Source organism: Diceros bicornis, chromosome 11, assembly GCF_020826845.1.
Source record: "Diceros bicornis minor isolate mBicDic1 chromosome 11, mDicBic1.mat.cur, whole genome shotgun sequence".
Lineage (NCBI taxonomy): Eukaryota > Metazoa > Chordata > Mammalia > Perissodactyla > Rhinocerotidae > Diceros > Diceros bicornis.
This window is the reverse complement of record NC_080750.1, coordinates 14554754-14582022: the sequence shown is the minus strand read 5'-3', so window position 1 is coordinate 14582022 and position 27269 is coordinate 14554754. Positions and strand designations below refer to the sequence as shown.

Genomic DNA, 27269 nt, shown 5'->3' with positions numbered 1-27269 from the left:
CACCAGACAACTCTAGATAAATCTTGTAGTACAGGTGAACTGGAAGTGCTTTCAAATGTAATCTCTTCTTTAGTCTTTATCTTCTTCCCTTTGAAGAAAGGAAATATTATCGTTACTGCACAGATGAGGAGATTGGGACTCGGAGAGTTTAAATAATCTGCCCAAAGTCACATAGCTTGTTGAGTGTAAAAGACAGATTGGGACCCACGTTTTTGACTCTTAATCCAATCATCTTTCTAATACAAATGCCAAGAAAGGTGAATCTGTAGTTTGGGGGACTTCAGTGAAATTCTTCAGTAGAAATCCACAGTACCAGAATATTTCTCAAAATAGAGCTGGATAAAGACCTAGAGTAAGCACATGCCTGTCTGGATGCAGAAGGAGGGACCATTCTATGGACAACAAGATCCTTTTTGTAGGATAAGAATTGGCCATCGGTCATATTTTAGTAAGCCTCTGAGACACATGCGCCAAGAGCAACATTGAAATCTATAGATAACCCTAGAACGACCAATTTCACAGCACCTGAGTGTTGAAAAGGATCTAAGTCATTGTAATGTCTGTCTCTTCTCATATCAGAGATGGTGATAAACACCTTTTCTAGGGAAAAGCAAGTTTAATGACAGTCCCAGTGACAGAATGTTGGTCTCCTGACTCTTGGTTCAGGAACTTTGCCCATTTCAGTCCCCAAATGTCAGTTTTCCATATAGAAGTAGTGCAGGTGCCCTGATGTGATTGAGCAATAGAGAATCTGTGGTGGTAAAGAATTTTACCTTATTGCTATAAGACAAAAAGACTTCTTAGAAGGAAAGAGATAATAAAAGTCCCCTGATCTGACACCTTTCTCAGAAATAAGAAATGGAAAAAAACAACAGTTCTTTTGGGTATTTCTTTCTTTTGGTTTAGCCAAACGATGTGTAGCCAAAATCTCTTTCTTATTCTCAATTTCCCTTGAGCCATTACTGTAAATGAGGGTGGCGTGTAATTTTCCTCTCCTCTGATTTCTTCCACATTGCAATCAAAGGGCCTTAAATACCTGTTAGATATAGGAATCTTATTTGCTAGAGGAAATAAATGAACGAAAACCTAGAATATATGCTTAAATTTTTTGAATGACATTATTGTATTCTTAAAAACCTTGAGCATTTGCCTAATCTTGCATGGAAATGATCTGAAAGATTTTAATGGTAACTTAGCTTTGTGCTTATAAATTTAGGTTGGTTTTATAGTCACCTGATATGCTTTCTAGTTCCTGTTTCTAGGCTAAGTGGATTCCTTTTTATTTTTAAAATTTTTGGAGATACAATGACTTTGATAGGAAGCTCTAGGGATAAAGCTTCTTGAACACGCAAACCGGCATAAAGAGTGTTAGGCTAAACTAAGGCACTATTGGGAAACTATACTCAAAATTTTGTATTAAAAATGTTACAGTTCCATGTTCACGTAAGTGCCAGCATAATTAATATCCTTCAATTCATCCATTCAATGTTTGCAGGGCATTTAGCATATTACAGGCACTGTGCTAGGTACTGGGGATTCAGTTGTGAACAAAACAGACATAAAATCACAGAATTTACAGTCTAGGGAAGAAAAATGGCCTTAAGCAAATAATCGCTTCCAAACCAAGATAGTGAAATTATAATTACGATAAATGCTACAAAGGGGAGATGTGAGAGATTTGTACAATATGTGAAGTCAGGGAAGATTTACTTTGAGGGGAAGAACAAGCCAAGGAGAAGGAATAGCAGTTTCAAACGTTATAGCAGAAGGGAGCACGGCACCTTCAAGGGACTGACAAAAAGGCTGATGTGTGATAAAAGAGGCTGGAAGGTGCTTCTGGATCAATGGGGGAGGGGACAGCATTTTTGGTTATAATAATGATTGGAGGCCGGTGATATTAAGCATCTTGCCATACCAGAAAAGTTCCCACACAACAAAGAAACATCACTTCCTACATCCAATAGTGATCCATTTGAGACACACAGAGTCCTTGAGCTATGACAAGGACTTTGGACACTGTGATGGAAAACTGCGAGGGTGTTTTTATTGTGGGGATGGAGAGAGGGGAGATGACCAGATCAAATATGTATTTCGAAAAGAACACTATGCCTACAATGCGGAGAGCAGATAGAAGGCAGCCAAGAATAAGAAGGGGCAGACCGTAAGTTAGGATGCTACTCTAGTGGTCCAGAAATGAATGGTACGGTCAGTGGTTTGCAAGCATTAGAGAGAACCTATAAAATGCTTGAAATTATTTCTTTCCAGCCAACATAATAGAACATTAAGCATAAAGAAAAGTCTGTTTGATCCTTCAGCTCCCCAATTCATTTTTCAGTTTTATACCAGTCACTTCATTTTATTGCCAAACTTGGACGGCAATAATACCCCTGTCACCCTCCTGCCTTAAGCATTAACCCAGTAATGATCCTGGTCACTGTCCCCAATGCTGACAGTAGATATTTGGCAGTGATAGTCACAGAATTTTAGAATTCAAGGGATAGTAGAGATAATCCAATCTGGTCTTGATTCTTCAGAAGAGGACTGAAACCCAGAAAAAATAATATACTCAAGATCACACATTTAGTTAATTTAGGAATTGGGACCATAAGTAAATAAATAAATAAATAAATAAAAACAAAAAAACTTCTGTTTCTAATCTGGCTTTTTTTTCCCTTCACATTTGTTTCTTACTAATAATAGCAAAGATCTCAAAACGGTTATACATTACCTGCATATTGGCAGCAAATCAGCTCATGCTTTGGAAGTTACAGAAGGCTATGAAAAATAAACTCGATAATTGCTGAAAGTAAACAGAATTTTTTTTTAAGAATATTGTGTTTGTTCACTTCGCTTTTTTAAAAAGTTGAATTTTAAAGCCTTTAGGCAGGACATTCATTCCTTGTTCTCCACAGGCTCTGCCACCACCTAACGTCACCAATTTATGTCAGCTTCCTCACTCTGCAGGCATTTTCCCACTGCTGCCTGAAACTTCTGCTCTTTTTCAACCTCCACTTAACCAACTCAGCATGGACTAACCATGCTGTCCTTTCTCTCTGTAAAACATACAGACGGGCACTCAAGGCTCACTGAATGCTCACAGCTAGGGACGTGCACTCATTTCTGACTCCAAAACTTGAGTGGTACATTTGCCAAGAGTCAGTCTTGTTCCCCCGAGCTGTTTATGATCATCTAACTTTTTTTGCAGTTACACAATTTAAATAAAATTTATATAAGCTGATGAAACGTGAGTACAAAAAAGATAAAAGAATTGTTGTTTCCATGTAAGCTAATTTCAGTACCTTGGAAATATTCAATAAAGGTGAGTTGCCAAATTTAAATTGGATGTGGGTGAGGCAAATATCAAAGGTTGGAAAAATATCATAAAGATTTAAAAGCATTCTGTTTTCAGACAGCTTTGTAAATATCTTAAAATTTTCATTCCCTTGTAAAGAAGCTAAAACTAGAATTCACGGAGGATTCATTGCGGGCCAGAAAGCCCGTGTAAAACACCATCAGTGGATCCCTACTTGGAAAAGAGGGCTTGGTGACTGATGTGCACTTATGTATTTTAAGTTATTATTAATTAATATGGTATTAATGTATAATTCTTCATGAGTCCCAATTTTAACCAGTTTTTGGATTAGCTGACTACCTATAGGTCTCTTATGTGAATGATAAGATATTTTTTATCATTAGACACCAAATACCATTTCTAAAAAAATCAATGTAAGTCCTTTTATGTGTGTAAGTGTGAGTGTATACGTATGTATGTTTTTCAGCATATTATCTTATAAAATTTTTATTATTTATCGTATATATGAATATGAGGATAATAATTTTCATGATGGATTAGTACTTACCTAGGATATTTCACCCTCAGTGTATTGAACCTGGTTAAGATTTGATTTAGAATTTGGTAAAGGTGAATGTTGGAAAGAAACAGTGTTTGTAGGTAAGTATTATGAGTTCTAAATTGTATGCCCCAGACGGAAGTGCATTTTGAATAGATAAAAATCAGCTTCAGGTTTCTTCTGTCTTCAGTAAAGCTTTTGCGACTTTGATTGCATACATATTTTGATGCATTCCAAGGCTATAACATAGATTTGACCAACATAACAAACTTATATAATGGTAGAATGCTTTGGCAGTTTTTAACGTGACGTTCTCAGGGTCTGTAAAACCTGTTTGTTGCCGAGTTTGACTATGACTGGTAATACTCACACCCTAGCCCTTGAACCTGACTTTAGGAATCCAAGTGTATTAAAAACTGTCACCACAAATCGCAAAAAGCTCATAAAACTTGGTTTACTTCCAAAAGTAAGTTTATCCTCTAAAGTAGGGTTGTTTTGGAACCGTGGATTGTGTAAACTTCTGGTTAAACAATCAAACAGCTTACGATCTTCACTGATGTACTCAAATCCATCCGAGAATTCAGGATATCTTTTGGTTAAGTTAAACAGAAAGCAACAGCTGCTTCTTGAGCGGTAAGAAACTCCTTAAAAAGAGGAGGAAGTGGAGGGGGAGAGGAAGAGGAAGAAGAAAGTAACCAAATGATGGAAACAAAGAAATGTGTTTGCTTTTCTATTAGAGGATGCTGTCAGCCAGTTAGGTGTTAGGTACCTTTCTTTCTGTGGTCTTTAATTGTAAATCTTTTGGTTCCCAGAAATCGTATGTGGTTTATACTAACCTTCCCCCAGGAAAAGAAAATTATAAAACAACATTAAGTAAAATTTTAAGCTCTCTTAATTTCAAATTTCCATGATATAAAAAAAGGCAAAAGTAAGCAATGTAAACAATCTAAAAATATCTGAGCAACCACTGTTGATCATAGTTAAGTCTTATTATCCTCAAACTCTTAATGGTCAATATCACTTATTTTTCACTTAACATCGTTTCTCTTATACTCTTAGGTGTCATTCTTTCATTCTGCCACACTTCAAATATTGGGTCCTCACTGTGATATTAGGGCCTCACTATGAGCTAGGTACTATGCTGAGTCCTGGGGATACGAAAATAAAAAACACTTGGATTTCAACCTCTAAGGCTTGGCATCCTATTTTTTCATCAAGATGATGAGTTCTTTGAAGGCAAACACCTATTTCTCTACTTGGAATCTTAGAATCATAGAATTTTAGCATCAAAGGGGCCTTAGAAGTAATTGTCTATACTAACTCCCCATAACCATGCTATCCCAATGAGTTCCCTCCACACACCATGAGTCAAGATGGTGAACTGACCACAATTATTTACCTCCTCTCTCCTAAGACTCCATTAAATGACAACCATTAGCAATTACAGTGTACTAATCACAGGCCAGGCACTACTGTATGAATTTTATATATATCAACATATTTAAGCTTCATTACAGTACTAATGAGGTAGGTACTATTACTATCCTCATCTTACCAAAGAGGAAACAGAGACAAAAGAAGGTTATAATCTCCCCAAAAAGTTACTAGAGGAACAGAAACTGTACTTGAGCAGTCTTGCTTCCAAGCCTGCTCTTAATCACTATGCTACTCGGCTTCTGCGGATCCAAAGAAAAGTCATTTTAAAAGTTGACAAACAAGGGGGCCGGCCTGGTGGCGCAAGCGGTTAAGTGTGCGCGCTCCGCTGCGGCGGCCCGGGGTTCGCTGGTTCGGATCCCGGGCGCGCACCGACGCACTGCTTGGTAAGCCATGCTGTGGCGGCGTCCCATATGGAGTGGAGGAAGATGGGCACAGATGTTAGCCCAGGGCCGTCTTCCTCAGCAAAAAAAGAGGAGAATTAGCGGATGTTAGCTCAGGGCTGATCTCCTCACAAAAAAAAAAAAAAAAAAAAGTTGACAAACAAGGAAAGGAAACCAGCTCTATTATTTTTCACCCTATGAGATTTTTTGAACCACTGATATTTATTAGCTTTACTTTCTTCACCTTATTTACAAAACTTTAACCTGATAATGTAGGTCTTTTCCAAAAATTTTCAAAAGAATGTGCCATTGGGGACCAGCCCGGTGGCATAGCGGTTAAGATTGTGTGCTCTGCTTCATCAGCTCAGGGCTTGCAGGTTCAGATCCCAGGCGCACACTGACGCACCACTCATCACGCCGTGCTGTGGCGGCGTCTCATGTAAAGTAGAGGAAGATAGGCACGGATGTTAGCCCAGGGCCAGTCTTCCTCAGCAAAAAGAGGAGGATTGGCAATGGATGTTAGCTCAGGACTAATCTTCCTCCCAAAAAAAAAAAAAAGAAGAAGATGAAGAAGAATGTGCCATAGATTCTAGAAATAATTTCAGAAGAGGGATCTCAGTATTTCATGGCAGCTTTGTTGGCATAGAATTGTTGCATTATGGTCACTCCTCTTATCAGCAATGATAGCATACAAAGGTTCTGTGTCCCATGGACTACATACATGAACATATCTGGGCAAAATAATGGTTTTTCAGGTGACCTTGTAGGGTAGAGGGTAAATGTCACAGACGTGAGAGAAAGGAAAGAACTGTGACTTCTACCTAAAAGCTAACAGAAATAGAGGTATAGCAGGCAGACACCATAATCAAGCAGTAAAACTTTGAGTAGTTATAGTTTAAGTACGTCAGGATGAAAGATCTGAGAAATTCACCTTGAATAGGCAAAGGTTAAGGAGTCAGGCAGCCCATCTTTCCTTTATCTTTCTACTATTTGGTATTCAGATACAATTTGCTTTAATGAAAGTCCATCGTGTTCTATGTCTAACTTGGTTGTCCCATTTAGGATCTGTTTCAAATATTTAAAATGTTGAGCAAGGTAAAAATGTTGAATTACACATTTTACAAAAAATTAATCAACCACCATCAAAGGTAACTGCAATGTGCTGCTAGAATTGGAAGTTCTCACTGCAGTGTCTCCCGGTTTGTTGTAGCAGGAACTCTGCTTCTGCCTGTTTTTCTGTCTCCACACCAGCCAATAAAGACTCAGGAAGTCCATGCCCTCCCTTCCAGACTCATTTTGTGCTTCTGCTCAGTGAAGAACTATAGGAGAGACAACTTCAGTAGAATTGCTTATCTTATGGTTTAATGTCACCCTGACTTGTGACTAGTGGTGATAAAGATCGGAGAGGCACACAAATGTTTGCTAAGTTTTATGAGACTTCTGAAGTTGTTTATTTTCTCTACGATTTAAAAAAAAAGGAAACACTAGTATTGAGAAAGGAAGGCCCTGTGTCCTCAGGGTTGGCTTGATTTCACTTATTTGCTTCCACTTGAAAGGGAAGCCCTTTAAGCGCTGAGTATCTTTTCTGATTGTCTTCTTGGTTATCGTTTTGTTGGGAGAATATCTCTGTCAGTGGAAATGGATAAACTGTTGGAAGTTATAATTACGCCTGGGTTATCAACTTTTCTGGTTATCATTAGTTGATATTTTTGACTTCTTAGATAGAATAATAACAAGAATAAAAGTCCAGCCTATGAAAAGTCTATTTAGAAAGGAAATACAGTGTTTGGTAAACTAATACCTTTGAGGCAATACCTGTCTTGTCTGTTTCCAGTGCCTCAGAGGTATTTCTGTGAATCTTATACTATAAAATTTAAGTCTGGAAATTTCCCTCCCGACATGTTGTTTGGGTTTGCCACCAGAGTTCAAATAACACAGTGTCATTGCCTAAGAAATGTATTTTCATGAGATTTCATTTGTAATGTAAAAATTTTGTATATTACTTTAAAAACATTTTACTATTAAAATTAGATCTTGCCTTATTTCAAACTTGAAATCTCATCTGTATAATGTTCAATTATGGAACAACAATAGAAATCATAGACGAGGAGTCAGATGACTTGACGTCTAATCCTAGATCAGCCATTAATTAGCCAAATTTTTTGTCCTCTCTGGGCTTCTGTTCCCTCTCTTGTAAAATGATAGTGTCATTTTCTTATAGTATTCTCCAAGGTCTCAAATTCTATAATTCTCTAATACCCCACGACTCCCCATGGCATTTCAGATCTGCTGGGAAAAATGCTGAGCATTTTTTAAAAAGTAATTTTAGGAATAATGAAACCATTAAAGACATTTTCTAAAATTGTACTACAAATTTATTTCATATTAATCAATTAATTAAAATGTTAAAAAACTCATCTTCCAGAAATAACAGTGTGGGCACTTATTCCTAGTCACTCTGTCAGGTAGCACTTCACTTGCCTGCCTTTTTGAGGCATTTGTGAAATTGTGTAATATTTCCAGAGTGCCACATAAAGAAACTGGGCACTTTTGCAATTCTGCATAGTTGAAGGACAGCCGCGCTAGTTGGTGGTCCAGCTCCTACAACTGTCCCGAAATGCATTTGCTTTCATCTAGTAACTGGCTACCATGGTGGTACAGATGACTTTTAAACAGCTGTCACAAGCTGCAAACAAAATAAAATTAAAAAACCACCCTCCCACACTATGTACAGACAGCTTGCCAAAAGCTGAAACTAATCCTTCTTGGCGCATTTTAACAAACAAACTTTTTTTGGTGGTTGTTACAATTAAATGGAAACTCATGAAATTTGGACAAAGCTGGCTTCACATTTCCCGAAGACCTGAACTGCCTACATTTTCTAATAGGGTCACAGCAATTAGTGGTTTCCAGATGCATTTAAAACGTGTTAAGTGCCTGCAAGAATTGGCTTTTAAAATATACACAAGTCTTCAAGGGCTTTGATCTCAAGACCCTACTCTAAGCCCAGTGAGGTGCTGTGATGTTTGTGTAATGTTTGACCACAGTTTGGTGCTGAAGTTGCAATTAATATGAAATAGAAAAAAATGGGAAATGAAAAAAATTCTGTCAAACATAGTTTTTAAAAATTTCTTCCTTCTCTTTAATGGTCACATTACCAGTTCCCTTGTTATCCTGAGAATCACGGGAATAATCACTGACTCCTATTGGAGAAAAAATGGAATGAACGGCTTCTGAAAAGTTAGCTCTTGGTGTCGTGGGGTCGTTAGGCACTCCTGGAAAACTCATTCCCGGACTGTGGCTAATTGAACTACAAACACGTCAGTCTGACAACGTTAACGGTTTATGACTTCAATGTTGGAATTTCCAGCTTTCTTTTACTTGCTCCTGGACAATTTCTCCCTGTCATGGGGCTCTTCCTTAACTGAAAGACTGAGTCTGTATGTTTACACCCAGCGTTGTACCTTTGATTGAAACTAGGCAGAAGGCACGTTTGTGGTCTGTCTTCTCATAACTGTCAGTGTTGAAAACAAGACATGAGAATAAAAACATGGCTTTTGATGAAAAATGCATTTACCAGGTGGTTTTCTCCTCCAGTGACTGACATGTTATCTTCCCTTGAGACATGTCTGAGCCTCACGTCCTTTATATTTTTTTCCTTTAGATTCCATGTGGACAACTCATTAACAAAAACGAGAAATACGAAGAGAAAGTGGTAATGTTCACCAATCAGCCGGAAGATTCTGACAGGTAATAATGACATTTTATTTAGAGAATGTACACCTCTAATAGTAATATTCTAATTGTAGCAATTCTATTTGATGAGTCTTTTAAGACTAGACGAGAACCTATCTGGATAGAACCATATAGAATAGATAAGAAAAGATGGTGGATGACAGTGTAGACTATTTGAACACATTTTCTTTCATTGCTGAGGGGCAAGAATCATGATAGGTTATGGAGGTTATTTGATTTTTAAAGTATTGGTAAGTTTCCTTTGACAAGTTTGGCCCTTAAGATAATTTTTCTTGAAGAACACAAATTTTCTCCTAGGAAACAACCCTATTTCATTAATCAAGTGAAGAGGTAGCTATATCTTCTCTCCTGAGTTATTAAATCCTTAGCTCAGGTATAGGGGGAGAAGTTTCCTAAGTTCCTTACCAAAAATCCCTCCCTCAGCCACTTTCCACATTCTATCAACCCTTTACGGCTTTTCTCAAGCCCCAGTCTATCCATTGACCCATGTAGTTATGTCTTTGACTTCTTATTCGGCACCTTTTATGTGCAAGTTATTGTGCTTGCTGCTTGCAGAAGATGAATCAGATACAGACCCTATCCTCTAGCTGCTTGCAGTTTAGAAGAGAAAAGCCATGCACATACCTAAGTATAGTACATGTTGAATGTTTTCCCTCATAAAAGAGGCACAGATAAACTGCTCTGTGAAATCAGAGGAAGGTGAGATTCCTTGTTGTGAGCATAAAGAGGTACATGAAGAAGGAGTTGTTTGACCTAATTTCTGGTAAAAAGAAAATGGAGGGAAAGATGAAAAAAGAGAAGGAAAGAATATTCCAGGCTGAAGGCACAGTGTGTACAAAAATGTCGTGGTAAGACAGTTGAGGACTTGTGTTGGGACCAGTGAGCATTTGGCTTCCACAACTGACATGTAATACAAAAGACATCTTAAGTGAAAGACTAAATAGCTGAGAACTTCTTCTATAGGCCAAGGTTTCTCTGTCTATAAAGACAAAACTGCTTTCAAGTGAAAGATTAGTTAAAGAAATAATAAAACTCAGGTTCTTAAGTCAGTATTTCTCAAACTAGGGTTCTCATACCTGAGGATCTGGAGACTTGTTCACAGGATTCTTGGTCTGTGACAATCTTTTCATTAAAAGGGGTCCATATGTACTTCCAATATGAGAATCATGACTGTGCATAAGAGGAGCCATCAAGAATTTTGAACAGGGCATTGACAATAGGCTAATTTGGCAACAGTGTTTAAAATTGGCGAGGGGAAAGACTAGAAGCTTGAATAAACATAGAAATGTTGAATTCTCCCACTCCTCTTAACTGGTTACATCCAGGATCCATAAAAAGCATTTTAGCCTTTAGTTGTATAAATTTAGCATTTTATTATGCACTACTCCTTATTACTCTTTAACTGTGCTGTGTGTATTAGTCTTGTCTCCTGGATAAGATTTTATCTATCTCAAGGGAAAGAACTCAGCATACAATAGTATAACCCACTTTAACAGTAGGTCTACAATAAGCATTGATCTATTTCATGTAAATTTTTGTAAAATATGTTTACATCACAGGAGAAGTCTGAGGATTAACTGATTATATTGACAACCTCTAAGATACTACAGACATAGAAGGACATGACGATTGATTGATTGATTTCTAGATGATGCTCCATTCTCCTTTGGTAGAAGAGGTCCATATTTGGCAAATTTTACCATTTTAAAAAAGAAAGAATGAAAGAGAAGAAAAGAAAAAAAGAGAGAAAGGAAGGAAGGAAGGCAGACAGACAAACCCATTGTTTCTGTGTTTTGAAGATATGTACATCCTTAGCTTTTCCTTCAGTGTCACCACTCTGCAAAGAGGTAGGGTTACCCCCATCCCCCTCCCTCTCCTCCCCTCCATGCACACTCATAAACCATTTCCCTCCACGTGGAGAATTTTAAGAACTCTGCAAGCTCCTGAGTCTCATTCTATTGTCTCCTCTTCTCAGCAATGCATATTAATGTCTAGGTTCTCTCCATTTACCAATTGTGAAAATTACACAGAATTTAGTAGTTAACATATTTTTCTTCTACAATGGTAAAAAATTTGTATTTCTGAGAGAAAGAGAGAGAGAGAAAGTCCTTTGATAGTAATTTAAAATGCTGAGGAGATGGTTTTCAAGTTAATCTTTAAGGTGGATACGACTTGGGGTCCAGAAGGAAGGATGAGTGGATGAGGCAAACGCTGCAGCCCTTATCTTCGTCTCAGGGGAGGTGAGAAAGAAAGAAGGAAGAAGCAAGATGAGAGGCAGCAGGGTGGGGACAGAACAGCGAGTGCCGAGTCATCTTTCTCTCTTCCTCTCCTGAACTGACTCCTTTCTAACTGAACCATTTTAGTTTCTACGGGGATAAAACGTACCATCACTTCAAGTTATATATTGATATGATGGCTGTCATAGCAAGCTTCTTTTCAAAGTAAAAGCAAAGGAGTGGAGGAAACAACTTTGATTCCAGTGGGAGATTATTAAAGTAAAAACAATATTTCATAGCTTTTATATTCCCCTTTAACATAATCTCGAAGCATATTGTTTTAAAAGAAGCCCCTCTCAACATGTTATGATCCTGGGGTCATCCTGGTTCTGAAGTCCTCTTATAATGCCAGTTCCTCATTTTAATTTTTCTAAAGCAGATGTTTCCCTGTCCTAGCATTTATTTTAAGAAGTGTTAAGTATTTTTAAAAATAAATGATGTGTTCAGAAAATTATAATTATAACCTAGGAACGAAAACTATTATGATTCATTATAGCTTCAAGTAGAGCTGGTCTCAGAAGAATAAAATGAATGTTAAGTTCTTGTGAAGTGTCCCTCTCACCTGGCGTTAAACATATTCACATTAGCACTCATTCGACCCAAGTATTAGACCTGATCAAATACAATCTCAGTTATTCATTGCCTTCTGGGAACAATATTCTGGTTTCAGATGCACTTAAGGAGCTCCTGTGACTTTCCCCATATTCAAAGCATTCAAATGTCTTTATGCAAAACATGGGTGTACTTTAAGAAAATTAAACAATAGTTTTGGGTTTTTTTCCATGTGAATAGCACAATCCCCTCCAGATGCAGTATTTGGCCGCCAAACAGCTGCTGGCTATTAAACGCCCCTTAAAGCTCCATTTTTCGCTCATAAAGGGAAGAGAAGTGTAGGGACGTTTATGGGGTGACAGGCAGATGTTTTCGTTGGAGCAAGACTGTGTATGTGGTAAGCAAAAGCTAAAATGATCTCTTTTATGATATCATCAGCATTTTTACAATTCTTCTGGCCTCTTTATTTTTAACCTTCTTCTTACCTGACCCTAAATTAAACTATTCTGGAAAGGCAGAGTAAAGGGGCATTTATATAGTTGCAGTCCATGTTGCAGAGAAGTTAATAATATCGGCTACTTTTTCAGACAGACATAGATTATCTTCTGTTCATTCATAGTATTTCATCAGGTAGAAGAGAAATTGATTCTGAGGTGCTGAATAAGTATTTTTAATGACTCACAGAACATCATAGATCGTTATCATTTTTTCTCATAAATTTTACTAATTCTTAGTCATGCTTTAATTTAGTTTCAGTATTAAAGTTCACAAAACAAATTTGTCAATTTTTCAGAAACTATAGTTCATCAAACTAATAAACATCCGAGTCATATTGCGTTTCTGGACAACAGTCTAAGTCTCTTTTCTTTCCAAAATCAGAAAGTAGCATCTCAACCGTGTGTTTATGTATAATATATTAAATAAAATTAAGTTTTATTGGGTGGATAAATTCACAGAGATTTAAGATCAGGGGCTTTTGGAAAACTTGTGTTTTCAGCCAGACTCTATAAAGCACATTTCAGAAAAGCCTCTTCCATGCAAACAACACCCACAGAATAAACACAAGAGTTTCCATTTCCTGAGGACTATCTTATACAGAATGCCCAAGAAGATATCTACAGTATATTTTTTGTTCTGTTTTTAATACTTTATGCCTGCATAAACTCTTTGCTTGACTCAATGCAACAATTACTTGTAAAGCTCCTACGATGTGCTAGGAAGTATTTGCGAGATGCTGTGGGAAAGATTACCAAATTAGAATTCTCCAGAGAATCCACTTTTCATTTATCTGGGAAGGACTGGTGCTGCCTCCCAGCATGATATTTGTGTATCTGGAGACTAGATCTGCAGCTTTTACCTCAGTGGAAATGTCTTTGATATTAACAGCGGAGGCACACAGCTTGCTTGGAGGTCTGTACCGGGCCCCACGCAGGCTGCAGACAGCAGGCAGCCAGCTGAATGAGTTATAAGTCTGTTCTTTCTGTGTATGACAACTCTAAGACATGCCTTTTTTGCAGAAGGCTTCAGAGTTTAAGCTCAAGTCATCTCCTCGAACGTGGCAAATACACAGACCCTTCTAAGGCAGGACATTCAGTTTCCTGGGCTTGAACTGACACGATTCAAAGCCAATTAACATGATGGAAGATATTGCATTTACAAAATTCCAGTTTTCAGGGCAATTTGGAAAAAACAAATTCACAACTCTCTTTATGAGGCTCTGACGGGGAGTCATGTAAATACACTAAGTAAGAAATAATGGGGAAAAAAATGAAGGGACTCAAGTTTGGAAAATTCAATTTGCTCTTGATTTGCATCTCTCTCTCTGATTCCTTCATATGAATTGAAAATGTTAATTTTCAATTAGCAAATTGGTTGTTTTCATCTCTGTTAGGCTTATGCTTCAAGTACTACATATGTCTCTGTTCAAACATAGATTTACTTTAAACGGTAGGCAGGTTATGTTCAGAATTTCTTTGAAATAAATTTTTATTCCTCGCTTTTAGTAATATGTATCATTTGCTAATTTTTATATTGATGTAGGACTCTAGCCGTCACTTTATATTCTGTAGATTCAGAATATCAGACTGCTCTGATAGATAGAATTGTAATTACTTAAGTCACACATAACCTCATTTTTCAAGGCAACTGGACTAGAGAATCATTTTTCCATTTCATGTCTGGGAAATATTTCCAAGCCAGAGACATCTCCTTTCCAAACACAATTACTTTCATTGTTCTAACCATATAAGTTCCATTATCCCCTTAATAGTACCAGATCATTGTTTTCAATTGTTGCAGAAAATACGAGCTCCTTAAAAAGCAAAATAAAATTTATTTTAAGATTCAAACCATTTGGGTGATTCGCCTTTCTTTAAATTTTCATTTTTCTCTGTACTACATCACACTTTTTATTTTAGAACACAAACAGGAAGAGAAATGTATATTTAGCAACAAAACTTAGATGAGTTTCACACCGTACTGTCATCATTATTAATACTTGACTATGACGTTGTTGGGGGTGCTACTATTCGTGATCAGACTTAGGTTTGTTTAATATTTTACACAGCTTGGAAAATCTTTTCACGTTGATATCTAAATTTAGAGTAGGTTAGAAGTACGCAGAAAAGTAAACTTTAATATGTGATTTTTGGTTATTTCCAATTGCCTCTGTGTCTTACCTGCTGAATAGTCAGTTGCTCTTTATGGGAAAAGAGCTGATCACAGTGAGTAGCACATGGTGAGGGCTCTGAAAATGTTTGTGGAATGAGTGGATAAGTGAACTAATTTAGCCTGTAAGTTTTGACCCACTCTCTGCTAAGCAGAACACTTTTCTGATCATTACAAATTAACCTGCCACCATGTCATCTCCTTCCTCCTTGTGTTTCTCTTTCTCTTTCTTTTTGAAAGTAGTTTTTATTTTCTCATTATAGCATTAAAATGTCAGTTACAAGTCAGTTCTTTCTGTGTGTGGCAACTCTAAGGGTTGCTATACGTATGCAAAAGCATTTATGCAAATGATTATTTGTTTGTGAAACACAGACAAAAAGAAAGAAAATAAAACTCATATTTAATCCCACCATCCAAGATAACTACTGATAGAATTTTTCAGATCTCTCTCTCTATTTTTTTCCCTTAAAAATGGGACGATCGTGGAAAGATTGTTTCTGAAACTTTTTTTAATAGATGTATGAATATTTTCTCAAGTAAATATTTATCTCTACAGTATCTGGTTACATAGCTGGATCAATATTTATTTAACTGATTTTCTGTTTGAGGCATTTAGGTTGAAGTCAATCTTTTACTATTAGGAACAATGCTGCAACAAACATACTTGTATTTAAACCTTTGTGCACATTCACTTTTGTTTTGTTAGGATAAATGCCTACAAGTGGAATTGTTGAGTGAAAGTATAAAGACTTTTTATACGTACTTCACAAAGCGCTCAAGAAAAATAACACCAGTTTACCATCCCTCCAGGAATAAGGAGAGTAATTTTTTCTACATTATTATCATTGCTTCAAATACTATTCACTGTTGAACCAAGCACTTCACTCTGGTCAAAATTTCTTTCCTAAGAATGCTATCCCTTCCTCAAGTTAAAAGTTGCTCTGCTACTTCCGCTGGTTGGCTTTCTAGAAGTCCTTCTCGTCAAATGAGACTCCTACCTATAGTATTTTCTCTACAGACAATCTCATCAGTTACTTTTTTCCTAACACCCTCACTTCTTGGGTTCTCTGTCCTTCTCTCCAATCTGAGTTGTTACTCTTTGGCCTACAGTGCAGCTTTTTTCCTAGAACTTTCTTTACCTTGTCTCGGAACTTCTGATCGCTGCTTCTTTTCTGGTTGTTCAGTTTTACTAGTGAGGATTTTTCCAGTTTGTACTCTTGAGATCAATAACTGGCTGTAGGTATTTAGAGCAAAAGTGAGGGACGAGATCTTAGACCACCACAGTTTACTACACAGATCATACAACTCCTCACTCCCACCCCAGTCCTCCTCCGCGCCTCCTGTCCCTGAATCTGGAGGCTTTTGGTTTCATCTTCCCAAAAGAACCATCCTCTGGCCACGCATGGGGTATTAAAGATAGTTGCCTGGCTGCACAGGTTCATATGAGAGGAGACCTCAGGGATTCAAATGCCCCAAAATAAGACAGCAAATCAGTTCCCTTGTTTTCAACTTTTTCTTCAGTTCTTTCAAGTGCTCAGCCTCTCAGAGATTCTGTGGGGTAAACTGTCCTCACCTCTTGGTGGCTTCTCTCTCAAGACATGGGTTTTAACCTCCTCTGCTGCAGTAATTCAGTTCTGACTTCTGCTTTTCTTCTTCCAAACACTGGTTGAAAAAGTCTCATCTACTGTTGTCTCCTGTCCCAATTCTCTTTGTCCTTGTGGGTTAACCATGGTTTAAAGTCATTTCTTGGGATTTTAACAGGGCTTCAAGAGAAAGAGAAGCGTTAAATTCATATGTGCTCTAGACCTTATTGATTTAACTCCTAGCTGCTGATTACTGAAACAGAGTAAGCCAAGATCAATTTTAAGAATTATTTTATGAGACTCGGTGTTTAGATACAATCTGAGGCTTAATGTTTCCTGACATTTCCAAATTAATGGCCAGAGACTTGGTGAGTCATCAAGTGTATTTACTTCCAATTAACTACATAGAGTGTTGATTTGTCTCATTGAATGCTCTGCACCTGAATTCTACTTTGCTGCTCTCAACCTCAGCATTCTTATTGTTGATTTCACTTGTCTGCTATGTCCTAGCCCAATCCCTTATTTTAGCCTCTCTGAATCACTCGATTTGGGAATGCCTTTTCTTTTCAGCATAGATCTGGGTTTGGCTTTGTAAGCCACATTGAAAATCATGTTCATTAAACAGCCAAGTTAAGTCCATTTACATTTGTTGATATGACCAGTATGTTTGTTCTCAATTCTGTCTGATTATTTGATGTTAATGTTAATATTAGATTTACTATGTTTCTTTCTCTTCTTGATCTGTCTTCTTTGCTTATTTTTAGTACTTCTTTTTGTGTTTAGGAAAGCTTATATTTATGTTCTAGTTGCCTAACTCTGTGCTAATAACTCTTAAAATTCCCTTGATCCTTTCTTTTCTCCCTTAATTAGGCTTCTCCTATTTGGTTTGTTAGATTTAATTGATACTCCTATCTATAACCTATGCAGCAATGAATGAACTTATTCTAATTTCTACTTTTTCCCTTCTCCTCCAATTTTTTTGATTACTTTTACTTTGTCAGAACACATATCATTTGCATAATACTATGTCATGCTTGTTCTCACCTTTGTTTTAGTCTTGGATATATTCTTAGATCTACTATTTTAATACTCATCAGCAGTCCTTTCGCCAAAGTTTCCTCTGGTTTTGATACATGTCAAGTAGGTGAGCTAGATACAAAATTCTTTACTCATTCTTTCCTAAAATTTTTAAAAAATACTGTGTCATTTTTGTTTTGCTATGTATGTTTCAGTCAAGAAACTTTGTATGTTTCCTGGTATTCTTTTCCCCAAAGGACTATATTTTTCTGATTCTTCAAAATTGAATAGCTTTACAAGACTCTGTCTTGTAATTTCCCAGGTATATGGTGGGCGCTTTCAACAATATGATTAAGATTTCATTTTCTCTTTGATTATAGTTTTAATAGTAGTTCTACTCTGTTTTATTTTTCTTATTCAGGAAAAGTCAATGTATATTGGGTCCTTTTTGCTGTACTATATCTAGCACTTTCTGATCCTATTTACTTCTTCATTTTATTTTTTTTCCTCTATTCAAAACCTCTTATTAGACTTGCAGTCAAGTATGTTCTCCCTTACATATTTTGTAATTTGGTCTTCACCCATGAGATGATTTTTATCTTTTTCTTCAATTTCTTTCCTGAATTTGGTCATATCTCATTTTAAATTGTGCTTTTTGTCCTCTTCTGTCCTGGGCTTTTTGAATTTATGATTTAAGGTCCTTTCTTATATCTAAAATTGCTTGTTAAGAGATGTTTAATGCTTGCTGGAGTGGGCGTTTTGTTACAGTTTTTCTCTGCTTCATGTTTGGTTTTTTAGAGACTATTTCATCAGCTAAAATCTTTTGATTCTCATTTTCTCTTTTCCTCTTGTAGTTTTTAGTGGATGTTGCCTGTCATTTTATAGTCATTTTCCTGTACTGGGAATACTAGGTGTTTCCATGTAGATATGGTGAGAGTGACTTAGACAGTTTTCTTAGTTCAAAAGGCCCCTCCTCTGTTGGTAGAGACAAATGCTTTTTCTTTGGTAGTTGGTGTGTTCGAGGTTGATGTATCTTCTGCTTTTGTTTCTGTAAGGTTCAATTCCACAGCTTACTTTCTTATATCCTCTCACCAGCAGACTCCACAGGATGCTTCCTCTTTCCATGTCTCATCCTCTCCCCCACAGTGGTGCCCTCCCAAGGCTGCCATGTTAGGAGACAATCCTCCAGGAGTCTTTCGCATTCATGCATATCTTACAAGCAGAGGAACTGACTGCCTTTGTTCTAGATTACCTTTTCAAAGATATTTATTAAAAAAAATCTTAGAAAACAAAAGTAATGTCTTCTTCTGGACTAAAGGACACTATTGCTTACAGTCTTGGCATATAGTATCTCCTTTTGTAGCAAGGGCAGGAATATTTACTGTCTAGTATAAAATATTCAGTTTCCCTAAGATCAGGGTTCCTCCTCTGTAATGCAATGCACCAGGTTGCAAGTGCCAACAGGCTAGCTTTGCACCTCACTGTGAGAATTGGTCTTGAGGAACTAGCCCAATTTATCAAAAATGCTGATATTCTGGCTACTGCTATTTCTGTAAGCAACAAATTCCTTTGCCTCTGATATGAGAGTCTTGTCTCTTCTGTCAGTATCCATGAAACAGTGACAGGCTAAACTGTTAGCTAGCAAGTAAGCTAGCTCAGACTCTTCACACTTCTTGACAGCTGCCTTTTGATCTTTAGATCCCTGGGAGCCAGTTCTCAGACATGTTCTGAGTATTTGCCCATTCAGAATGGGGCTTACTCTCTCCTCCTTTTTTTCCCAAAATGTCTGGTATGTTATTTTAAAAAATTTACTATGAATATTTTCAAACATATACCAAAGCAGACAGAATATTATGATGAACACTTTAATCATCACAGTAGCTTTTATAATATTCAATACATGAGCAATCTTATTTCATCTATATGCACACCCACTCCCCCAACTTTGGATCATTCTGAAGAAAATTCAAGATGTCATATCATTGCATCTGTGAATATTTCAGTATTTCTAAAAGATAAAAATTTCTTTAAAAAAAATCCCACAATATAATTATTACACCTAAAATATTTAACAATATTAACAACTCCTTAACATCAAAAAATATCCAGAAAGTGTTAACATTTTCCCAATTGACTTATTTCTATTTACAGTTTATTGAATTAGGATGAAACATTTCAATTAGTTGATCTAGGTCTTAATTGCCTTTTGGTCTATAGCTTCCTCTTATCCTTCTCTTTTTTTTTCTCGCAGTTTTGGTTGTTGTTTGCTGTTGTTGTTCTTATTAAAGAAACTAGGTAATTCGTAGAGTTTGCCAACAGCACTCATGTTAATCATATAGCATATGTTCCTCTGTCTGCTGTATTTACTATAAATTGCTCCTTAGATCTAAAGGCTTGATCAGAATAGATTTTATTTACTCATTTGGCAAGACTACTTTACAGGGGGTATTGTGTGCTTCCACCAGCAAACACTTAATGTTTGTTCATCTCTTTTTTGGGGACACTATCAGCCTCTGATAATTGCCTAGATCCATTAATTCATTGTTATTATTATTATAAAATAGCAATAGAGTAGTCTACCATTTCCTTTTTATTTTGTGGAATACTTCTATAAATAAAAATTGACTCCTAAAACTATATTACTATCTTGAGATGCAGATTATATAGGAGAGGCAGTATAAATAGCTTGATTCTTTCATGTACCTGTTTTCAAAATAATGAGGACTTTTTCTTTGTAGCAGGGATTTTATTGATGTTCATTACCACTAGACCTCCATGGTTTGCTCCTCTTTTCAACCCAGTCTTCACCAGACACTGCTCTGGCACAATTTCCAAAACTAGTTCTGCTGGTTTGGGATTGAAATTTGTAGTATTCTGTCTCTGTCTCCTGGTGCTATGGACTGAGTTGTGTTTCCCTAAAGTTCATATATCGAAGGCCTAAACTACTGTGACTGTACTTGAAGATAGGGCCTTTAGGAGACAATTAAGGTTAAATGAGATCATAAGGGTGGGGCCCTGACGCAAGAGGATTAGTGTCCTTATAAGAGGAGACACTAGAGAGCTGGCTTTTGATCTCTCTCCATGCACACACAAAAAAGAAGAGATCATGTGAGCACACAGCAAGGTGGCACAATCTTCAAGCCAAGAGAAGAGGCCTCAGGATGAAACCTACTTTGTGGGCACCCTGACCTTGGACTTACAGCCTCCAGAACTGCGAGAAATAAGTTTCTGTTGTTTAAGCCACTCAGTCTGTAGTGTTTTCTTATAGAAGCCTGAACAGGCTAAGACACTTACTTATGCTACAGTTTTCTAGTGTGAATTTTATTTCCTTTTCTTGTTCATCTGTAAGAATTCTGGAGGATGCATGGAGGAATCTGGATTAGGCAGCTGCTAACATCTACCAGGCATCTAGAAGTCCATGTAATATATTGAGAAGTATTCCCCTAGAGAACCACAAGTACTGTTATTATCCAAGATATGATTACCAAACCAAATAGTCAATTTAAGACTATTAGAAATGTTCCAGAGTATAAAGATTTATTTCTTCTTTAAATAGTTGTAATCTTTCCTTTCTTTATTATGTGGTATGATTTATTAAAGGATGGGGAAACTCCTTCTCATCAATGGCTCAGGGTAACTCACACCTATCTTGTTGAGCAAAGCTGATAGGAGTTCTTACTGGCAAGGAAAGAGCATCCACTATCTCAACAACACCACTTAAAACCAGTATTGTGGTTAAGAGTGTGGTTTCTTGAGTCAGACTGCCTGAGCTCAAATCACACTTTTTAGGTAAGTTACTTAATCTCTCTAAAACCTTCATTTTCTCATCTTCCTGATGGGGATAATAATAGTTGTGAAGATTAAATAAGATAATACATATATAGCTCCTGACACATACTTAGCATTCAATCATCATATAAATGTATTTAAAACAACCAACTAACAACCAATTTACTTATGATATAAAAAACAGTTTACCTTAAAAATGTTTCAAATATCAATAATTTTTTCTTTACTTACAAGCGGTCATGTAAAATTAGTTACAATTTTATATATTATCCAAAAATGTGTCACTGAGTTCTTTCTTACAATAAGAAATATATTATAAGCAGCATCTAGGACAGTTCTTGGCACATAGTAAACTTCAATAAGTAATTGTTGAGTGAGTGAATAAAAATCACATAATAAAATGATGTAATTCATATTTATCTCACCCCATTTGGGATCAAAGGATAGAGCACCTTGATTCTTCTGCAATTATTTTGTGAAGCTTCAGAACCACAAATGAATATGTGTGAAACTTGCTGTAACTTTATTGATCTGAATTTACAAGGCTAATCTGGAGCCATGTTATTTCCTCTGGGCTTACTATTCCTTCTATGTGTAATGCTGCTTGGATTCATATAAGCATCACTTATACCCATTGTGACGCCAAATGAGTGATTTTTTTCCACACTCAATTCTCCAACACCAGCTCAATTCTCCAACACCAACAATTCAATTCAATTCTAACACTAGCTACCTGGAGTTAGCACAGATCCCACAGGGTAAGGGCTCAGGCCCACAAGACTGCCCCCACTTTGAGTCCCAAGGACCACCTATACTTCTGAATGTCTGGTTATAAATTTGGGGGTCCCATAACCCCCTCCTCAGGTTCAATAATTTGCTAGAAAGACTCTTAGAACTCAAGAAAACATGTTACTTACATTCACCAGTTTATTATAAAGGGTGTAAACCTGAGGCACAGCCAAATGGAAGAGCTGTGTAGGGCAAGGTATTGGAGGGGGGAAGCTGGCACTGAGCTTCCGTGCCCTCTCTGGGGACACCAGCCTGGAGCTATCGAGGAGTCCCACCCTGAGTCACCTCATTAGCATAAACTTAGGTGTGGTCAAAAGGAGCTCCTTGCGAATAACAAGACACTCCTATCACTCAGGAAATTCCAGGGATTTGAGAAGCTCTGTGCCAAGAAAAAGGGACAAAGAATCAGAGTATATTTCTTATTATACCACGCCCAGTTTTTGGCCTCCTGGTCTAAATTGCCCTCTGTGTGGTCAACTACCCCCAAATCTCTATATTTATTGTTGTCTTCATTCACTAATGCCTTAACTCAGTGTTAGAGCAGTTAAATAGAACACTTAAAAATCGCCAGACTTATGAAATAGTGCAGAGAGTGAGATTTAAAGAAATATAGCATCTACATAGAATTAGTTGTTTAATTCATTGACATTCAACTATTACAAATCACGTATTGGTGTATCTTGGTTTCTACCAAACTTGAATAGATTTATCTTTAATGGAATTTTCTTTGACTTTCCTGAGACTTGTTAATTTCTCTTTGTGATTTAGAAGTTACTGCTTCACCGTCAGAGCTTAACGTCTTCTTTCTGTTCAGAGGCAAAACACATCATTGATCATCATATTTTACTGATCTTGAGGCTGTTTTTCTTTGCACTTCTGAACAATTTTCTGAACACTGAGGGTCCCTTCATCTTTTCTCTTCAATTGACAGTAGTTAATGACACCAACAAACAAACAGCAACAAAACAAAACAGAAAACCCCAGACCACACACAAGGTATTTTCACTAATGTGACCCTCCATGACTGTTCTTTTCCCATGAGAAGACTTTCCTCTACCTGACCACCTCTGTTTGCTCTTAGCTCTTTGCCCTTTGGAGTCAATACTTACATTGATTTCTCTTTTGAGTCAAAATGTCAAGGGGCAATCCCCATAATTATAAAGTGAGTACTCTCAGGGGCTTAGTACAAGAAAAAAACCTAGGATATATCTAAGTCTAACATTTCCAACACCTTTAAATAAATTTGTATTTAAAAAGTCAGAACACTAAGTAATGTGTCTACAATAAAATGCCTCTGACAATAATGAATAATTTTAAGGAATGAGTTCATCATCACTATATTTAACTTATCTGTGAATCGGGAAATAACCAGTTTCTAAGCCAAGTGTGTCAAGGTGAGGATTAAATGAGATAATGCATGTAAAGTGTTCAGCAAAAGGCTTACTTTGAGCAAGTCTTGCATATTCATCTGCTTACTCAACATGTCTAGGGCATGTCTTTATAGGGATATCTGAAATACATCCCAAATAAGAGGCTCATAGAAACTCCTCCTTTCTCTAACTACCCCAAATTTGCTCCTCCCTCAGTCTTTCTTGTCTCAATAAACGGAAACTCCATTTTCCCAGTTGCTTAGTCTAAAAGAACTTAGAGGCATCCTTGAACTAACTTTCTTTCTCTCTTTCCCCTCCTACTGTCTAAATTCAAATTACACCTAGACTCCAAGCTTTTCTCTCCATATCCCCCCCATCTGTCCAAACCACAAGCTTCTCTGCCTGGATTACCACAATAGCTTTCTAAATAGTCTCCGGGCCTTTGCCCTTGGCTGCCTCCAGGCTACTCTAAACCCAGAATGATCTCACCAAAATATAAGTCACATCATATCTCTTCTTCACTCAAAACCTTCATCTTATCAGAGTAAAAGCCAAGATTTGTTTAATACCCACAAGCTGGCCCTCATTGAGTTGGCTCCCTTTTACCTCTGGTATTAACAGCTTCAACTCCCCTTCTAGCTCTCTCTCCTCTACTCACACTTTCCTAGTCACTGTTTATTGGACACACTAGGCAAGCTCTAGCCTTATGGTCTTGGCATTGGCTGCCTTGACAGGGAATGCTATTCGGCCAGGAAGCCACACGGCTCACTTCTACATCTCCTGCAAGGCCTTCTCAAATGTTACCTTCTCAGTGAGCCCTGCCCTTGATCACCCTGTATAAAATTGCAATCCCTACCTCCCCAAGCCAACACCTCATAGTCCTGATCCCACTTACCTTGCTTTGTGTTTTTTCTATAACATCTATACCTGTTAAAATGCTAACTAGACAAAGAACTACTGCACATGGGCAAGACAAAATACACTCATAAGGAAAAGTCAGTCAAGAACCAGAACTAACAGTTACGGAAGAGAACAAGCAAATGAATAATAAACATATTGAAATATGATCAACGTCATTGGTAATTAAGAAAATACAAGTGAAAACAACAATAGAATATCCGTTGTTGGTAAAGCTATTAATACATGTAGAGCTGACTTCAGTTGTGGGAAAATAAGAATTCTTACACATAGCTGACAGAAATGAAAATTGCTATCACCAATTTGGAAAGTAACCTAGAAGCATTATTAAAAGTTTAAACATTTGGGGCTGGCCTGGTGGCTAGCGGTTAAGTTTGCGCCCTCCAATTCAGCAGCTCGGGGTTCGCAGGTTCGGATCCTGGGCGCGGACAGACGCACCACTTATCAAGCCATGCTGTGGCGGCGTCCCATATAAAGTAGAGGAAGACGGGCACAGATGTTAGCCCAGGGCCAATTTTCCTCAGCAAAAAGAGGAGGATTGGCAACAGATGTTAGCTCAGGGCTAGTCTTCCTCACCAAAAAACAAAAGTTTAAACGTTCATACCCTCTGACCTGATGATCTAACTTTGGTAGATCTATTCTATGTAACTAAAGTACCAGTATGTCAGAATATATCTTGACAAACATTTCTATTATGGCATTGATTATAGTGATACTGAAAAGAAAAAATAATTAGAAATAACTTGATACTCCATCATAGGGAAATGATTAAGTAAATTTGTTACATTCATAATTTTCAAATATTATTTGGCCATTAAAAGTAATCAGCTAGAGCTATATGTATGAATCTAGAGCCGTGTTCAGAGAAATCACTAAATAATTAGCAGAGTAATGTATAATGTGACTATATTTTTATTTTAAAAAAGAAAGAAAAGAAACATCATGTATATCATATATATGACCATATGAAATATGTTGACCATATTTCAATATGTTTATTATTTGTAAGAGCATAGAGAAAAATATGGAATATTGTTAATACTAATTATCACAATAAGGTGGAACTGAGGGAAGAATAAGAATATTATTGACGTTTTCTTTTTATCTTTTCTAACATTTTCCTGTTAAAAATGGGTGTATTTTTATAGTGTGAAAATAACCAATAAAGAAAAAATAAAATAGGCTATTATTTAAAATAAAATAGCCCAATACTTTGATAAATACATAATAAATTTATGGATCATATCAGAAGACCTAGATTTTTATCTCCGTTCTCAAAAAAAAAGGGACATTTGAAATCAATTATATGATTTCCACATTGAGTTGATCTAGGGTAGTTCCTTTAATTTACATATGAGGGAAATGAGATCCTCATAGACATAGCAGGTTCTTAGCATATGGCCATTGAATAAATGAATGGATGCATTAATTACCGGACAAAGAATGAGCTAAGTTACTCCCAAGTCACAGCTAGATAGTAGCAGAGGTACATCTAGAATCCAGATCTTCCAATTCCGGGTCCAGGGCTCTTTCCATGATGACATAGGCTTTGGAGAGCAACATGAAGAAAGATGTGTGTATTGCCTGAAGCAATGATAGGCTTATCTGGAAAACTCTTATAAACATTTCAGCTCTAAATTTGCCTAAGGCAAAAATCATGATGCTCATAGTAAAGAACCATAACTATGTTTTCCTCTTAGAAAGCTTATTATTTTTGGGGGGGGGGGTTTTGTTTTTGTTTCTTGAAGCATACAGAATAATGCTTAGAAACTAATTTTAAACACACGAGACACAAAACAATGCCTAATAACCGGATGTTCTACTCTGGAGCCTGCTGCTCTGTCAGAAGCAGTCCACTGACCACACTCCATCTTGCATGGAATGGCCTCATGGTTTCTAGGGTGAGTCCTCCTCTCCTCCTTCCAAGCACTACACAACGCATCAATATGGCTACCCAGATGCTCCCTTTTGTGGAACATTTGATTAGCACGTTTTCTGGACTTTCCTCACACCCCAAAACTTCCTCTCTTGCCCCCTACTCATCCAGCCTCATCAGAAGTATCCACTGACGTGGCTTAGAGTCCATTCATAAATTAACCATAGTTATTGCAGCCACCAAATTTCCCCCTTGACCTTCAACTCCTACTCTCTTCCCCACCACACAGTTCCACTTTTACTAACATTCAGAGTCTCTTACCAAAAAGTGACCTTTACTTTCACTCTCACCTAGCAGATCCAAAGAACCAGTTTCACTTTGTGACACTTCCCTCCGGGTTTAGTTCCACCTAAGATACGTTATTTTCCAGTACGGTTCTGTTTTTTCTCTTACTAGAGCCTGAGCAGAGGACTTGAAATGGTCGGCTGGGCGGGGGTTCCAGAAATCTGCTGGATGAACGAACAAAAAGCCCTCTGAGGGAATAAAAGCAAAAACAAACAAACAAACAAATCTGTTGAGGAAAGGATAGCCAACATGCTGGTTTGCTGGCAGTAATTCCCCGATCCTTAAATCAATCATGCAGTAAGTGTCAGCCACAGTTCTCTTTGAACTAGATTGTGCTGTCATAGGAAAAGGAGGTTTTCTAATCGGCATTTCATTGGCGGTTACCAAAAGCATGATGGGAGCTGGGAGCCATCTGGTCAGGGCGCATGTGCTCAGGGGTCTCCTCATGCATCCAGAGACTGCCAGTGGCCCAGCAGCTGCCAACTGCCAAAACTCTGTGTAAAGATGAAAAACGTTGCTCAGAGCGTGGAAAACCCCCTCAGTCTGACAAGTTCTAATTAGGTATAGTTTTGAGAAATTGGGTCTAAATAAAGACTGCTGAGGGCCCTACTATGAGGTTTTTGAGAAATCTTGGACTGTAAAGTGTCCTCTTCTTAATTTAAG

At 37.3% G+C, this 27269-nt stretch overlaps 1 protein-coding gene across 1 annotated transcript in view; it reads left to right on the top strand.

The window, feature by feature from the left end:
• Positions 1-4203: 4203 nt before the first annotated feature.
• The window catches only part of TNIP3 (TNFAIP3 interacting protein 3), a 92010-nt gene continuing 68944 nt past the window's right edge, over positions 4204-27269 (top strand). The window contains exons 1-2 of the mRNA XM_058550633.1: positions 4204-4317; positions 9333-9418. Coding sequence (XP_058406616.1) covers positions 4204-4317; positions 9333-9418 — 200 coding nt within the window. The remainder of the gene's footprint in view (positions 4318-9332; positions 9419-27269) is intronic.